This window comes from Erithacus rubecula (assembly GCF_903797595.1).
Source record: "Erithacus rubecula genome assembly, chromosome: 2".
Lineage (NCBI taxonomy): Eukaryota > Metazoa > Chordata > Aves > Passeriformes > Muscicapidae > Erithacus > Erithacus rubecula.
Window position 1 is genome coordinate 23,669,481 of NC_136685.1, and position 17,108 is coordinate 23,686,588.

A 17,108-nucleotide genomic window follows, 5' to 3' on the forward strand; every position below is an offset into this window, starting at 1 on the left:
TGAAAGCAAGTGACCACAATCTGCTTTTGCAATGCAGGTGGTGGTGAAGAAAAAACACACTGGGAGAAGAAGGCATCACTCAATGGTCCAGGGATATGAATTACACAGTAATTTCAACTGGGAGGGACTCACTATCATTAGACTCTGCTAAAAGCAGAGCATTTATTTTGATGGATACTCCTAGAGCAGGCAGAATGAAAATATAAAGTCTTTCTAAAGACCAAAAGGAATTTTATGGTGTTTGTTGTAAAACACTAAAAACTCTGGATTGAAAGGAAAACTGGAGGAAAAACATCTACCCTGGAAGTATCACTGCAGCTAGATGGAAGAATTCTACACTTATTGGTATTTAAGGCAGCTACTTTGCTTTAATGTTTTCATTCCTATAAACCAGATTTAGAGTATAAAAATGGTCTGGTGGGGTTTCAGATGCTAATTATGAAGAATGTTCAAGAAGGTATGTCCCAGAACTGGAGTTAGCTTCCTCTCACAGAACCTTTATTCTTCTTTATTTGTTTTCTCACATAACACTAAGCTATTCAGAACATGATTTCTGAAGCAATGAAAATACAAATACTCAAGACTCAATTTTAAATCAATGGAGCTTTACAGTTTCATCTGCCTCCTTGGGCATTTCTAAGATACAAATAAAGACATTCCCTTCCTAATGAAGAAATAAGATATTTAAGCTATTTTTTCCTATATTATCAGATTTTCACCAGGAAAATTATATTGGAATAAAATCACCTTCAACAGAAAGGTACATGTGAACACCAACATGGTTACCAATAATCTGAGGCATGCTTTGAAGCTGCACTTATCTGAAAATCAAAAATTAAGACCTACTTGCTCTTGTTTCGCCATCTTCAGCTGAGATATAATCATGAAGTAGCAGAACTAACAGCATCTGAAAAAATGTTATGATCTGTGCCATGTGTATTTTATTCTCAAGGTCTTGACACAAAACTAGAAAAAAAATAAAAATACAGTGTTATTATAATAGAAAAAACGCCCAAGCTTCTGCAGTTTAAAAACTCTGTCTGAGGGACAGAACTGAATCTAAGACCAGATGTGGGCACCCTGCAATGAATCATTGACTCAAAAGTGTCAGTCATGCATGTAAGCCCAAAACTGAGATTCTAAACTCAACAGCACTCACCAGCCTATTTGCAGAAGCTCAGTTTTCACCAAGGTGCATTTATACACTTCTCTGGCCAGGCACATTCACAAGTAGGTTATATTGCTAGTCACATTTGTCCAAACACTATCCCACTATCCCACTCTGGAGCCATTATCAAAAGGCATTACCAAAAGATCTAAAATATGGCAAGTGTTTATGTACCAGCTACTGGTGGGGAGGTGCTACTTCAGTCTCAACCCACACATCTGGATACTTCAGGAAGTCTGGGACAATTCTCTTCTCTACCCCAGGACTGAGACTGACACCAGCAGTCAGATCTCAGCAAGCCCCAGCCCTTCCCCAGCAGAGCCAAGCCCTGCAGACAGTGTACTGTAACACCCAAGATTACATCAATTGCACACATATTCAACTTTTTTTAATTTCCCCTCTGTTTATGTCTTCTTTTCTAGCATGGTTTATGAAATATAAGTCCGTGTCAAGCAAACATGCAATTTTGGTCTCATATTGCTGTTAAAAATATTATTTGACTAATTTATTTAAATTAAGAATTATTTATTCCTTATGTTTATTGAAAAAAAGAGTATCATAGTGGTAAAAGATACATTTTTGGAGCACTGTATTAGGGAACCATTAATTTCAAGACCATGAAAGAAAGTATACTGAATCTCTTTTTATTCTCTCATCTCATCCTTTAACACAAAATGCAATTTTCAGGGTGAATTCATTTCACTGCAGAGCAGTCAACTTCCAGGAAATGCTACTCCCACCTAATGTAATTCCACAAAGTTAATAAAGGAAAACCATAATTATTCTTTTATTAAATCTCTCATTCGGATTACAGATAATTGTGAGGTAGAGTCATATTTTATTATTCATATTACCTTGTGTCAGAATGGGTAAGAAATGAGACACACTTGGGGTCTATGGGATAGAACATAAGATCCACTCTCCTAGTTTGCTACACAAATACTGGGATATCACCTTCATTCAAACAGATTAAGTGGCAGGTTTTTAATTCCAGCTATTTGAAAAATGAACTATTTTAAACTATTAAACTGTGTATAGTATTAGGCTTGTAAGACAAAAAAAGTAATACCTTACTAGAGGTAGATAATTTACATAGATTATTTAGTTTGTTGGAGGTTTGTACATTCTAAAATCTCTTCCAGCCTTTTCCATGGCAAGTGTTTACTGTATGGTAACACATATCTCATGAGACCAAGCTGAGCAATATCAAAGAATAACACATGAAATTAAATCTGTGTGAGAATTTGAAGTCACCATTCAGCAGGTGACTGAAGGACAACTGCATGCTTTTAGAATATAAGAAAAATGTCAGCTTATAACTGAAAAAAACCCAGATAGAATACAGTACAGAGAACTGATATACATATAAGAAAGCACAAAAAAACTATAAAATCATTTTGATTCTTCCCACCAACAACCCAAATGAAATAAACAAATTATAAGGAATAGCTTAGAAAAAAGATTGAACAAAATAACACATTAACTAATTACAAAGTAGAACATTGACTATGTTTTGCTGTCACCTCTGTGACTGTCTAAATGGCTATTTATGTAACACCCACATAATTTATGCAAAAGCAACTTAGGGACTTCACTGCTATCAGTCTTCACGAAAAAGTGAGTACAGGGGCCAACTATCATAAATGCTGTAAATTTTTAATGAAATTAAAACAGCACACTAAATTTTAAAAAATTGTTTTAACAGCACACTGCCTGGAATGTGAACTGAATGTCTCTGTGTCATGAGTGTAGGTCAGGTGTGGACAGTGGGATCCTACTCACTGGCACTGCTCTCCTCCACCCCCCTGCAGAAAGCACAAATGCCTTCCTGAAACTGCACCGTGCCTCTCATCTCTGCTCATGGTGCAGCAACCCTGTGGAACCTGCAGGGATCAGCCTCCCAGACCTGCAGGAATGACAGAAGCTACAGGAAGGATGCTCAGAAGGGGAAGGAGAAAGCAGGGGCCTGCAGGGAAGCTCTGGAGGGAAGAAGCTGCTCCACAGAAACACTAATACTTAATTATGGAGAGGTACACATGAAAGCAGCATTTGCTGGCTGTCCTGGGCTATGGAGTACCAGAAATGCTACAGCAGCTTTCAGTGCATGTCTTTAATATTGAAATATTGAATAATATTGAGTATTGAAAAACATCACATCACAGCAAGATTTCTTTTGGTGAAAATCATGCTCCAACTTACACTTCTTAAAGGAAATCATTAAACAATTGTCCAAGCAAGTTTATCTGATTCACAGAACTAAACTGTATTCCCTTGACAGATCATCTTTTCCATTTGTGAGAATCTCTATTTCATTTTCAACAAAGCCTGTACTTGAAAACTTCATTTCAAGTATATACCAAAATAAATGCTTAGTAGGCCAAAATAGACCTATTCATAGAAACCAAAATTAAAAGGATAAAAACCCAAAGCTTAAGCAACCAGATAATGGGGATTCCAATGCTCAATTTACTAGAAATGAAATAATATTATAGCACTGCACTTTCAACAGTCAAAAGAGATTCCAAACCAACAACTTCAGAGACCCAGCTGCTGTATCTTGTCAACACAGTAGTTATTGAACAGGCAACAAAAGTGTACTTGAAACTTACAGAAACACCACTCAATCCACTAATGAATATTTTAAATAAAACTTTTGGCCTCTGTCTTTTTCCAAATTATCCCTAGTGATTAGTTCATGGTTTTAAGAAAAGTAACCAGGAATACACACAGAACTGCTTTCCCACTTCTCAGTCATACCACACCACTTTTAATATATGGAAGTTGATGTAGGAGAAATTCATACAGGGTTACTAAATAAATACACAGATGTTGCATCCTGCTCAAGGGTGGCAGACCAAGAGAGTATTAGTGGAGAAACAGCACATGTGTTACTGTATTTTTCAAGGCATCCTCATAGTTGTTTACTTTTTCCACTTTAAAAGGAACAGTCTCACCACCAATCCCAGGCTTTGTAAGTCTGGTGATGTTCAGGGTGGCAGGAGCAAACCTTGGGCTATTTCCCAACTCTACAAAATTGTTTAAATTAAAGACACAAGATTTAATGAGGTATTAACTGAGACAGGATACTGGGTTGGGTGGACCTTTAGTGTGACTCATTATGGCCATTCTTTCCACTGTATGCTTTCCATCTTGGTATTTTATGTGCCAGTTTGATAGCAGAAGGGATGTTAGAGGGAATGGAAACAGTTCTCTGAGGAAAAACTGCCTATCTCAGGCAGAGGGAAAACAGCTCATGTAAAGGCTTCTGCTCTGAGCTCCCAAAATGAGGGGCTGTAGAGCACACACAATATTTCTGAGTGATTTGCATCAAGACTCAGGTAAATTTCTCTGTATGAGAGTACATAAAAGGTAAGGTCCTTGGAGGGCTACTAAACATCAGACCCTTGAACCAATGGAGTAGTAGTGTAAGACCCTGTTCTCCACAGTAGAGTTCACAAATAATTATTTCTGTCTTCACCAAAGGCAGGAGGGAAAGGTGGTACAATAAAACCTGGCTGCATCAGCCCATACCCTCTGAGGGCATGGTCAGAGACAGGGGATAGCCTCTCCCATGCACACTCACTGTTTGTTGTGCACAGGAGGAAAACTCAATGAAGTTTGGAAACTGGTGACACAGCAGCTCACCCACATGCTGCCATTTTAACCAACTGGACAGCTCCTGCAACTTATTTCTTGCTTTCTTCTGGGCAGTGCAATTTTGCTGTGCAGCAGCATTTGCACCAACAGGGCCACTGAACTCTGCTGAGTGGGAAGGGAATGGAATTCAGGTTTCCTATACAGTGGAAATGTCATACAGCCATTACTGAAACCAACAGCCTCTACTTGATTTTTGAGCAAATTCAAGACTATCAGTGTGTTACAGGTGGCAAAGGCATGCAATTCCTAGAACAGCTTTGCTGCACAGAAGTGCACAAAGGTTCAAATGGCATCTCCTCTGCATGCACAGCAGAATAATTTCACATGCAATTTACATTTTCAGTAGAATATTTATGCATCTAAGCAGGCTAGGCAGTATTTCCACCTTATATTTATGATGCCTAAAAGCAGCACCATCTGTATCTCAAAGGGCACTTTACTGATGCAGTCTTTCCATAGCAATTTTTCCAGTGCCCAGACTAATATATCATTTTATTCTTTCCAGGAATACTCTCTGAGGAAACATTCCATTTAGAGCAATCTGGAATCTTATAGAATCAAAACAACTTGCTCTTCAGTGTAGTTTTGTCACTATTCAAATTCATAGAGAGAGATTTCTTTTCTCTGAAAATCCATGTGTCTCTGCTGCAGGAGGATTTCTTGCTGAAGAACTACACTGAAAGAAAGAATTTCTTCCTTCACTTCTTCCCACTGCCAGTTACTGCCTAAGAAGAAAGTCAGGAAGGGTATGAAGAAAGTCAGGAAGGGTATGGTTTTAACCTTTTCCAGTATTCTGAGAAAATAACCAGACTAAAGGTTATATATATTAGCTAGCTTTCCAAGTATAAGTTAACACTTCTCTCATATTGCATCACTGCATAAACATCTCGTAATTCAACTAAGAGATCATTAATTTGGCATGCAAAGGGACAAGTATGAAGACATTAAAACGATAAGGACTGAAAGGACGTGCAGCAGATTCTTTGCATTTTCAAAGTTTACCCAATACTATAGAAACTGCATAGCAAGAAAAAAAGGAACCCTGAAAATCTTGATTAATATGTATTAAGTAATGTGGGAAAGTAATGCAATATTGCATCACCACCTTTTTATATGTGCTCCCTCCATTTTCAGAATTAATGGGATTTACTAATAAAATGTTAAGTCAATATTTGCATTTAACTATTTATTTCTATCTCTACCTAATACTACCAGTCCTATGCAGTCAAAAAGTCTATGAGACTATTCTAAGTCAGTTTCTTTCATGAAGTAATTAATCTCAAAATGTATTTATTTCCACTTGGATTTCAGTCCCGTTCTGCATTCATGTTTTCCATATTGTTCCAATTCATTTGTTTTTCTTGGTGGGCACAAGTGATGAGGTTGTTATACTTGCAAGCATTTAAATTAACAGCACTTCCTGGGAAGGGTGAGGCTGTAAAGACATAATTAATTTAGACTTGGTTACACATGCATACATGAACATAAATGCAAGATTGCCTATATATAGATAAAATCTCCAAAAGTGACAAGTACATCAGTATCCCTCATTCAATTTCTTTCTATTTGTATGTTTGAACAAAAGATTTTGGCACAATCAGCAGTATAAATAAATTCATGCCAGGAGTTTTCTACAACATTAAATGTATGATTAAACATATGATTTTATTAAGATAGGTCAAGAAAGAAAATTATGTGTTTAAGTTACACATATGATGAGTTTTCTTCGGATTTTTAATAGTAGGAATTAGTGCAACAAGCATAAGAAGCTGTTATATAACGGTTCAACTCTGGCTAACTAAGCTGTACTAAGTCTATATATGAATACATGGCAATATAAAGTGCACAGCATGCACAGTTTCAGGTATTTTTTGAAATACCTGATTATTGAAATCAGACAGCAATGCCTGGACTACCTCAAAAAGAAAAGCCCAGTGCAGGCATTGCTTGAGCCACCTGACCCATTTCCACCCCCTTTGCTATCTTTCTTTTTACAACAGCAAGCAAGGTTAAGAGGTAGTTTTGTTTGTTTTCCCTCTATGAATCTAAAGCCCACCTGCCAGACAGAATAAAAATCAGATCTCCAAATGCAGCTGGAGACACACATGGAAAACTGAGAAGGGATGCAGACAAAGACCTCTTGCTCTTGTCTACAGCTGCAGCAATGAGAGCTGTGCAGAGCTGATGGCAAAGCAACTTAGTCAGCTGAAAATGAATGTTCAAGCATGTGAAGAATATGAATGAGTAAAGGAGACCTCAGAGAAACAGTAACATTATATCTCATCTGCATTTTCAGAAATCAATCTCACCTGCCTCTGCATATACATCTGTTGTCCCTCTACACATTAGCATGGGCTGTTTTGCTGTTCTAATGTTATTTTGTATTTTGTCTCTCAAAACTCTGTGAAGGCAGTAACTGCTATTTCAAGATGATGTTTGATATTTCAATTATTTGTGCTACAGATACAATTTAAATCTCTCATTAAAAACAGTTGACTTAACAGTCAGGAGAGCACTGCTAAAACCACTGATAAAGCAAACCACTTACTCCAGAAGTGATTTTAGGAATAGGTAAGAAAAAAATACAGTGGACCAGCAGTTTAAATGTGATCATTCTCCAACATGATTACAATTCCTATTATTAGAGGTATTCAATATAAACAAAACAAACTCATAGGAATTAGTACTACATGCTAAGATTACACTTCATATTTGTAACTTTGACATATATATATATGATGCATAAAGTATTATACAGATTATATAAAGGTGAAGAGAATTAAAGAATTTATCATTTTTTCAGCAGATTTTTAAAAGAAGGCTTTGTATAAATTGTATAAAGGCTTTATACCAAGATTCATGCTTTACAGTGAAGACTAAAGAAAGCTATTGAATCATACTGTAACCCAAGTAAGACGATACATATTTTTCAAAGCAAATAATCCTCTCAAATGAGATGGGCTGACTGTTTATTTTTCATATGATTCAGTAAAGCACACAAACCCACATGTTCCTCCCGTCTACAGCAGAGACAGTTTGTATTCATGCTCTGACATCTGAAGTCACAGAACACTCGTATTTTTAAATCCAATTTCTTCTGGCACTTTGTACTTTGTTGGATTTATTCCCATTCCAAGAGGATGCCGTGCCAGGAGCCAGCAATTAGTTATTATTGGTTAAAGAAAAAGGAGGCTTACCACAGCATTTGAGCTACTGGACTGATACACAACTGACTGGGAAACAATACAGGATGGGCAACTTAAGGAAGTAACCACACTTGGCAGCTCAGATTTCTGGCTGCAACAAATGAATTTGAAGTCTCCCAGAAACCATGATTTAATCCTGTCTGTGAAAAGCCTGGGCTGTGATTTCTCTCTTATCAAGCATCTTGAGATTCTACAGAACTTTCCCTCCTTAGATGGACCCAAGAAAAACAAAACAGCTAATCAATTGGATAAAATCTGACACTCACATGGTACAGTTGAAATTAACCTTGCATATAATAATAGAGTCTGCATAAGAAATGTTTCAAACAACTCCTACAGGAAACCTCAATGTTCAAATTTTGACTGTGCACATGTCTAAGTATCCATGTTACCAAACAGGGAAAGAGAAAAGTTTTAATAGAAATTACTACCTTGTACAACAGTTTGGGAGAACATTTTGTTTGCACTAAGAAATTTAGAGTTCAACTGGGCCAGTGACAAGAGAAACAATCATTGGGGCACATAATGAAAACACTTGAAATTATATAAAGTAATTATATATAATTACATAAAATTATATGTCATTTAGCAATGAAACCACTATAGAAATCAGTTTAAATCTAAGAGAAAGGTACAACAATCTCTAACAATGAGTGTTGATAAAAAGAGTCATAAAGGCAACGTAAACATGGAATCTATCCAAGTAAGAACTCCTAATGCAATTAAAAGACTACTTTTGGATCATGCCTATTTGACAAGAGACACACAGAATTGCTCATCAGTTACTGCTGTGGTCTCAAAGTTCCCAGAAAAGCAAGACAGGCGAGGACCTAGACACTGTCAGTGCTACCAGACTCAGCTAGGTCCTCATACATCAGACACACATTCCTGTTAATAGCTCCTCACCCACTTCTTTATTTTCCTATTGCATTTATTTTCTTTTCACCTTTTTATTTTAGTTCTGCACTTCTAAAAAGTGAGGGTAGGGCTGGCTTAGTTGTTATTTGCAATGTGATGACTGCAATATTTGCCATGAAAACAAGAGAGATGCAGTAAAAAAATACACAGGAGAGGATTTAAAATAAGTTTACTTTGTAAAGGAAAGAATAAATCTGCAATCTTTCTTTGCCTCCTGCAAGTAAGGACCAGAATCAGAAAGATAAATTATATTTTTCAGCCTTCTTTTCTTTTTCTCCTATTCCTTTTTCCTGTTTATCCCCCATAAAGGTTTGGATTCCAGCAGCAACCCCATTCATGTAATTCATTGTCTTTTTCCACAAATCATACTTTAATGCTATTATATTATTTTAGTAATATCAAAGGCTGGAGAGGATAAGAATAATGCTGTAGATGCCTGCTTTAGCCCAAGGCATCAAAACTTCATTTGAAAGCCTAGTCATTTACAATTCTTTAACTGTCCTTTCTCTTTTTCCATCATCTCTGGAAAAATTCAATTAAAGGCAAATCAGAGTAATCTTTAAAAATAAAATAATCCATAGGCTCAGGAAAGGATGATTAAACTATCTATTCAAGCATCAAAACCTAATGCCATTGTTTTACACTATCGAATGAATGGATGTTTATTCAATTTAATGTAATACCTTATATAAAGGTATCATGAAGTAGACTGCCCTCTAAAACATTTGATTATATATTAGTATTTTAACAATATACAAACTCACATCAAAGCAAGAAGTATATACAAGATGAATAGGCAACAAGAATTTTTAGGTTTACAATTTCTATAGTTTTTAAATTATAGGCTTCTTTTTACTTAGTCCTGTTTTCACTGAAAATATTGACAATCCACTCAAAGGAGGCTGTGATGGCTAAAGGAATGGAAATAGTAAAAATTCTAGAGGAATTTAGGACTTGAACTAGTAAAACTTTGAAAGAATTACATTTCTATTCAGTGGAGCTAAACCAAATCCTTAAGATTTCAGACAGTTTTTTGACGGAAGAAAAAAGAACTTCAGCACATGCATACTCAAAGAGGAAAACAAATATGTGCTGTTTCAAGTATATCCAAATTTTGGCACTTTGAGAAATACTTGCATTTCCAGATGAGTATGATCCCAAGCAAAAATTAAAACCATGCAGAACTTCCACACCCAGCTGCTTTACACCTGCAAAAAGACAAAAGATATTCCAGCAAGTAATCCAGCTCACTTTCTTTGCACTGTGATGACTCTTACAGCCCATTATATGAGGCAATTATATCTATTACTTTTATAAAGTATAAAATTCCTTCCTAGTCCTACCATATGGTTTTATTCAGTCCATTAAGCAACTAAGGACAAAGCAGCTGCAGATTTGAGCAAGAAATGAATGGACAAGCCACATCAAGAAGGCTTTGCAAAGATGCAGGATGGGCAGCAATTCTGCATTATACAACCCCTGTCCCTGGGTATTCCTCCTGTAGAAGATTCCTGTATATTTCTCTGCTTTCACCTTTGTTTCACAAAGGTAAATAGCATTAAGGAAAAAATATGAAGTAAGCCAGATAACATAGAAAGTTCTCCCTGGATGTTTTTAATCACTTTCTCATATAGAAAAAACACCAGTATTTCCCAGTGTCCCAGGTAGGCATCTCAACAGGGAGCTGGTTTTTATCTCAGCATGTTTGTTACTGCAAGATCCCAGATTAATTCCCTATTTCTACTTAAAAGCATTGTACTTCTGTGGTAGGATGACCCTAGCTGGAGGCCAGGTGCCCACCAAAACTGCTCTATGACTCCCCACCCCAGCTGGAAGGAAAAAAGAAAATACAGCAAAAGGTTCATGGGTTGAGATGAGGTCAGAGGGAGATCACTTCCAGTTGCCATCACAGTCAAAACAGACTCTACTAGGGGAAAAATTATTTTATCACCAATCAAATCAGAGTAGGATCACAAGAAATAAAAGCATACCTTGAAAACACCTTCCCCACACCCCTTCCTTCTTTCCAGCCTCACCTTTAGTCACAAATTCTCTACTTCCTTCTATCAGCAGCACATAGGGATGGGGAATGGGGGTTGCAATCAGTCCATCACACATTTTCTCTGCTGCTCTTCAGAAGACTGCCATGCTCTGGCATGGGGTCCCTCCCATGGGATACAAACTCCTCCAAGATGAGTCCTTTGCACGTGCTAAAATTCTTCATGAACTGCTCCAGTGTGAGTCCCTTGTGGAGTCACAAGTCCTACCAGGAGCTTGCTCCAGTGCAGTCTTCCCATGGGGTCACAGATTTCTTTAGGCATCCACCTGCTCCAGAGTGGGGTCCTCCAGGAGGATGGATCTCTGCACTCCCACTCTCCATGGGCTGCAGGGGCACAGCTGCCTCACCATGGTCTTTGCCATGGGCTACAAGGGAATCTCTTCTCTGGCACCTGGAGCACCTCCTGCACTGACCTTGGTGTCTGCAGAGCTGCTCCTCTCACATGTTCTCCCTCCTCTCTCTGGCTGCATTGTCCGTTGCATAGGTTTTTCCCTTCTTAACTAAATTATCCCAGAGGCACTACCACCATCAGTGATGGCCAACAGCAACTGCAGACCCATCTTGGATCTGGTTGGCATTAACCCTGTAGCCACCCTTCTGGAAGCTTCTCAGAGAAGCCAGAACAGAACCCCCACCAACATCAAAACCTGGAAATGAAAACTCAATACAAGTTCACATATTCAAACATTCTGCTCTATTTTGTGCCAGTCTTGGAGCAATGGTGCATATTGAGGTGATTATCTATGGAATAGTAAGACAAAAACAAAAACAAAACATTGCTGAAGTAACCTACATAGAACAAACTGATGAAAATTATTATTCTGGAAGATCTGGGAAGTGCTGCATTTTTTAGGCATCTCTCAGTGTCTGATAACAAACCTGTTTCTGATTCCTTAAAGAATGGACTTTAAGAAAGTGATTTATCTCCTTGTGGGAGTGTCAGCATTGCTACAGGTCACTGAGAGAGAACCTAGAGGAAGGTCAGATGTCTGAAGGACTCTGGAGGACTTTTGGGGTATGGGGAATGAAGGTGCAGAAGCTGCATGCAGTCCTGGTCAGTACTGTCTTGGGGCTGGAGGAATCAAGTGGGAGACCAACCCTAAATCTCCAGGATATTGTGAGGAGAACTACCTGCAAGACTGAGAGTTGTTTAGTTTTACAATAACAACAGACAGGGCCATGCAAGTTGGTTCTGCACTTGGAGGTTGTTAGAAATCTCAGTGTTCAAAACTGCAGAAAATAATTTATCTGCCATTGCAGGCAATTCCCTACAAGCTGGCAGTGCAAGGATGGACTGGGGGTGGAAGGCTGCATCCTGTTCCATCTTGCCAGTTTACTCATGGGAAGAAGGCAAATTCTTTCCTCCCACTCCATATCTATGAAGAAATCTTCAGCATATGGGTTAGAGAGTGTCTGGCCCCCAGGCATGAGACTTGCTACTCTACTCAGCAGTGATCCCAAACAGTCATAAGCACTCACTACCCACACACCTCTTGGGTTCCCACCAGGGAAACAGAATGAATCAGGCACTTTTCTCCCTCTTTTGAACAAGTTAAGTATTACTCAGCAGAAGACCTACCACAGATTATTCTGAGAGATTACATATTTTATTATATGGGTTTATTATATATCTAACCCATACAGTAAACTGCCAAAGACTTTGCCTCGAGGGCATGGTTAAATGGTGAGCATAGTGATGGTGCTGGGTTGGTCTTGATGTTCTTAAAGGTCTTTTCCAGCCTTAAGAACTTTATGATTCTATTCTGTCTCCTTCATGCCATTCCGCTTGCAACTTTTCTGTTTAAGCAAGCAGTGCAAGCAGTTCTGCTTTTTGCTTCTTTTTGACAAAAAGGGGCCTAAAAGTCCTTAATAATTCAAGAGTGTCACATTTCTGAATCAGCCAACTTGACTTACATTAGCCACTGAGGAATGAAATGGCCAGCAGAAGTCAGAAAAGTACAGGGAACATTTTTTCTTTCAAAAACACAGATTAATTTTTCCAAAGTAGTTACCATATCTCAAAATATACAAGACACTCTCTTTTCTGTAGAGTCCATTAGGAAATGCCACCAATGTAGGTTGCAAAAGGATGAATAAAGCAACATGGCACACTTACTAGGACTTATGGCAAGTTGCTTACCCAGTATATTGATGGTAACAGACATGAGTGAACAAAGTACAGGTTGTGCTCTCCTGCACAACCAGGTGTACAACTTGGCTTTCAGAGGAATATCACAAATAAAAAAAAAAAAAAAAAAAAAAAAAAAAAAAAAAAAAAAAAAAAAAAAAAAAAAGAAACAGAATTTTATCTTATTATAAGTTTTAATGCAAAGTTTAAAAAAAAAAGTGAAAGGAATATATTGCTACTTCTGCCAGAAATTTGACATTTCAAAAGATGCCAAATGCATTTTCGGACATATTCCAGAGCTATTCAACTTGAGGTGAGCTTTTCTTTTTTAATATCCAGTTCATGCTTTTAGAAAATTGTTAGATTTTAGGTTGGTTTGGTTTTCTGTTTGTTTAAAAAGATGCATTTATATACATCTTGTGTATCACTTGCAGCACTTCAGAGCAAACACTTGCAGTGTTCCTAGGGTTTGTTGTGGCACTGGAAGCTGGACAAGAGCACTATGCATGCAATCCTTGTGACCACATATAAAGAAGGCTTATGGAGATAAATGCATGTGCTAAATGTCAATTTCTATTTTCTACAGCAAATGAAAAGCCATGGTTTAACAGCATTACCAGCACAGATTCTTCAGGCCATGGTGTTCTGCAGCCTCCCTTTTGAGAGTGATCCTTTTTAGTTATATCCAATTCTAAACTGTCTACCAACATTCTGACCATTTTTCACCAGAACACAAAAGAGGTAATAACAGCAAGTTTTTACATTTTTTGCTCCAGGTAATTGAAAAGTACTAGTTACAAAGCAGTTTGTTCCAAGTGAGGTGCTGCTGGTTCTTTTTGTGGTATAAGCCACATACCAGAGGGCAGCCTCGTGGTGGTGAAGGTAGCCTGGAGTTAGGCACAGCCCCTTGGCTGTCAGTGCTACAGAGCATCCCTGAGTGAGTGCCACAGTTCTGCTTCTGCTCAGAGACATCCTGGAGAGGAAAATCCTAAAGAAACTATTACATGTACCATTGGCTACTAGCCAATAATAATGTTACCTTACCAATGCCAAAAAATATAGAGAATTTTTTACAGAATTTAATACTAAGGGAGAGATAGACAAATTAGTTTTTAATAAAGTATGCTATTGTCTACATTCTGTGCTGAAGTACAAAAAAAAATGTAAACTTTAATATAGACATGTAAAAATAAATATAAGCTGCAAAACTAACATCTGTGGGTTTAGACAAAACCAATTATTGTACAGAGTGTGACTTCTTCAACTTAAAATGAGTGGATAGACTGCAGTTCCACTCAAAAAAAAAAAAATAATAGTGATCTCAATGGATCATAAAATCTGCACCTGGACTCTAATTTGTTGCATCAAGACCTAAATAAACAAAGCACTGCCTGTACAACTGGGCCTGCAAACAAAACAGATCAGGAAGTCATCAAAATAAATAAGCATATATGTTACATCATATAACTTAAAACTTTAAATACCAGCTATTCTATTTCCAGTTACAGAAGGATATACAATGCCCAAACCTCCACCAAATGCTGCCTTTCATGTAAAAGAAACAAAAAGGAAGTATTCTTTGAAATTCTACTCATCCAATTTTGATAATATGTTGACAAAATACAAAACTACTGAAATATTGAATCCTATGAGAATGCTAATTTGATTCATTCAGGGTAATTTTACAGAAGTTATAATTGCCACTGCAAAAATTGTGATATTTTCAGGTACTTTAAGACCTCAATAATTATGTAAGTGGTGTATGAATTATAGATAATCCACACAATAGGCTAAATAATTTCATATGGTTATTTAAAATTTCATTTTGTATAATGATCATCTCCTTAAAAAAATGTATTTTTGGAGGAATCTTTGGTATAGCATCAAGAGCCAAAGATGGTGTGTACAGTGTCATATACTGTTCTCTTACTTAAACTGTAAGAAATAAATCCACACTTATTAAAATTTTCTTGTCTCTGAGCCTTACTTCAAGGTGTGTGATTATATTCTTGGTTTTTATTTGGGCTATATAATTCATGAGAATTCACACAACTTAGCTAAAATTTAGCCACAACAACTAGCAACTATATCATAATATATACACATTGTTTCATACTTTAGCTCTTTAAAACCAAATACTGTCATGTATGTTTCAGAATGAATTTGTTAAAGATTACCTATGTACATGATAATTGGCTCTCAGATAATATTAAAGGAGAAAAAAAGTGCATATACAAATACAGAAAACCAGTTTCTTTTCATTCATATTGTTAGGCTTCCATGAAAACAAAAACAGATTGAAAATATCAGCTAGTGAAAAAGGTATAAGCAATAAAAAAGAGAAAATAACTACTTCAGTACAAAAATGTCTATGTCACAAAAGGACATAGGAGTATTTCATAAAAATTGCTGTAATAATTATTAATATTTTCCATTGTATCAAAATGTTCTCAACATCTTGACCCCTTCATTTTCAGGAAAGAAAGGCCACTTCCTGTTTATTCAAAGCAGAAAACAGATTAATGATTTTAAGTTATTGCATATTTATTTCAGGTGTCAATCATCAGTTCCTGAGTTCTACTGGAGTATTAATGTAGCAAAGTTTCCAGAATGAAACCACCATGTAACAGAATTTTCATAGCTCTTTGATTTCTGAGCAAGATTTCATTGCCTGCATTTGCCCAACTTTCCAAAGGCATCCTATAAGTAATTCTGCAGGAGCAAGAGAGATGCATCACTCAGATCTATTTAAAAATTGCACACAGTGACCATGAAACAAATCCAAAACTGCATGTGGTCAAGTGCTGAAGATCAGAGAAAATCAGGTCTTCAAAGGAAATGCTCTGTATTGGACAGCTCCAGGATGGTTTTGATGAGTGCCTTTTCCTTACTACTGACAGGTACCATCAAACCATGAACTACTGATAACTACAGGGAGTATTTAGGTATACTTATGCAAGCACAGAGAAGAAATTCTCCTTTGCTAGAAACACCTCTTCTGAGGGCACATGCCTTATTTAAATCCAGAACAGAAAAGAAAACAAGAGATAAAATAAATGGAATGTCTTTGCTCTTTAGGAAATAAAAATTAATCTTTATTCTTGGTACTGCTTAGCTTCCTCGAAGACAACTATGTGCTTCTGAAAATTAGGTGCAGCTGTCCTCTCTTTTGAGCTCCTTAATGAAATCCTCTGCGTTCCGGCTTCCCTCCCCTTTTTGGCAAAACTTGTCAATGTTCTTTTCAGCCCAGGCATGAGCACGCCATGGCCATGTGGGCCCCTGTGCACAGCAAATGGACTTAATCACAGGGGCATACAATTGCATTCCTTTCTCCTCATTGAAAATTCACCAGGGAATAACAAACATAAACTTCCATTGTCTAGGACCTTTAAAAATAATTTACTGTTATTCCTATTCAGCAAATCTTCTTCCCCTTCCTTACCCCTTATTCTCTTCCATGGTAGTAAAACAGCAAAAACCCTCCTGTATCTTTTTATCTTCTATTGAACTGCAAGGGCATATTTTTCACAATGCAATATATTGCCAGTATTTAGTTATATTTTATCATCAGTAATTTCCCATGGCTGGTGTTATTCTACATAGGACCTGAAGAACTCTCAATTTTAGTTTTCAGGGATAGGAAAAAATGCCTCCAGGTATCCTAATTGCCATTATTTCCCCATTTTTCTTTCTCTCTTAACTTCCAGACAGAGTTATTCAAAAAGCTATTTAATTTATTTGGTTGGTTTTCTTAGGCTTGCCATTTCTCTGCAAATGACAGTTTTTGAAAGACAAAGATGATTTTTTTCAGTAGGCGAGAATTTCAATTTCTTTTCTGTAGCAAAAATGATTTGGGGGTTGTCTTTGAAAATTTCCCCTCCACATATTAATATTTGAGTTATTAACACATAGAGTTTCACTTAAGTTGCTATGAAGGGCTGCACTTTAACTCCAATATTCTTGGCTGTAGTT

The 17,108-nt window shown here is 37.0% G+C and overlaps 1 protein-coding gene across 1 annotated transcript in view; it reads right to left on the reverse strand.

Annotated features, from left to right (window-relative positions):
• Positions 1–13,213, reverse strand: part of COL21A1 (collagen type XXI alpha 1 chain) — a 78,397-nt gene extending 65,184 nt beyond the window's left edge. Inside the window, exons 1-2 of the mRNA XM_079299155.1 lie at positions 13,149–13,213; positions 847–966 (exon numbers count right to left, since the gene is read on the reverse strand). Coding sequence (XP_079155281.1) covers positions 847–966; positions 13,149–13,173 — 145 coding nt within the window. The 5' untranslated portion in view covers positions 13,174–13,213. The remainder of the gene's footprint in view (positions 1–846; positions 967–13,148) is intronic.
• Between the last annotated feature and the right edge of the window lie 3,895 nt (positions 13,214–17,108).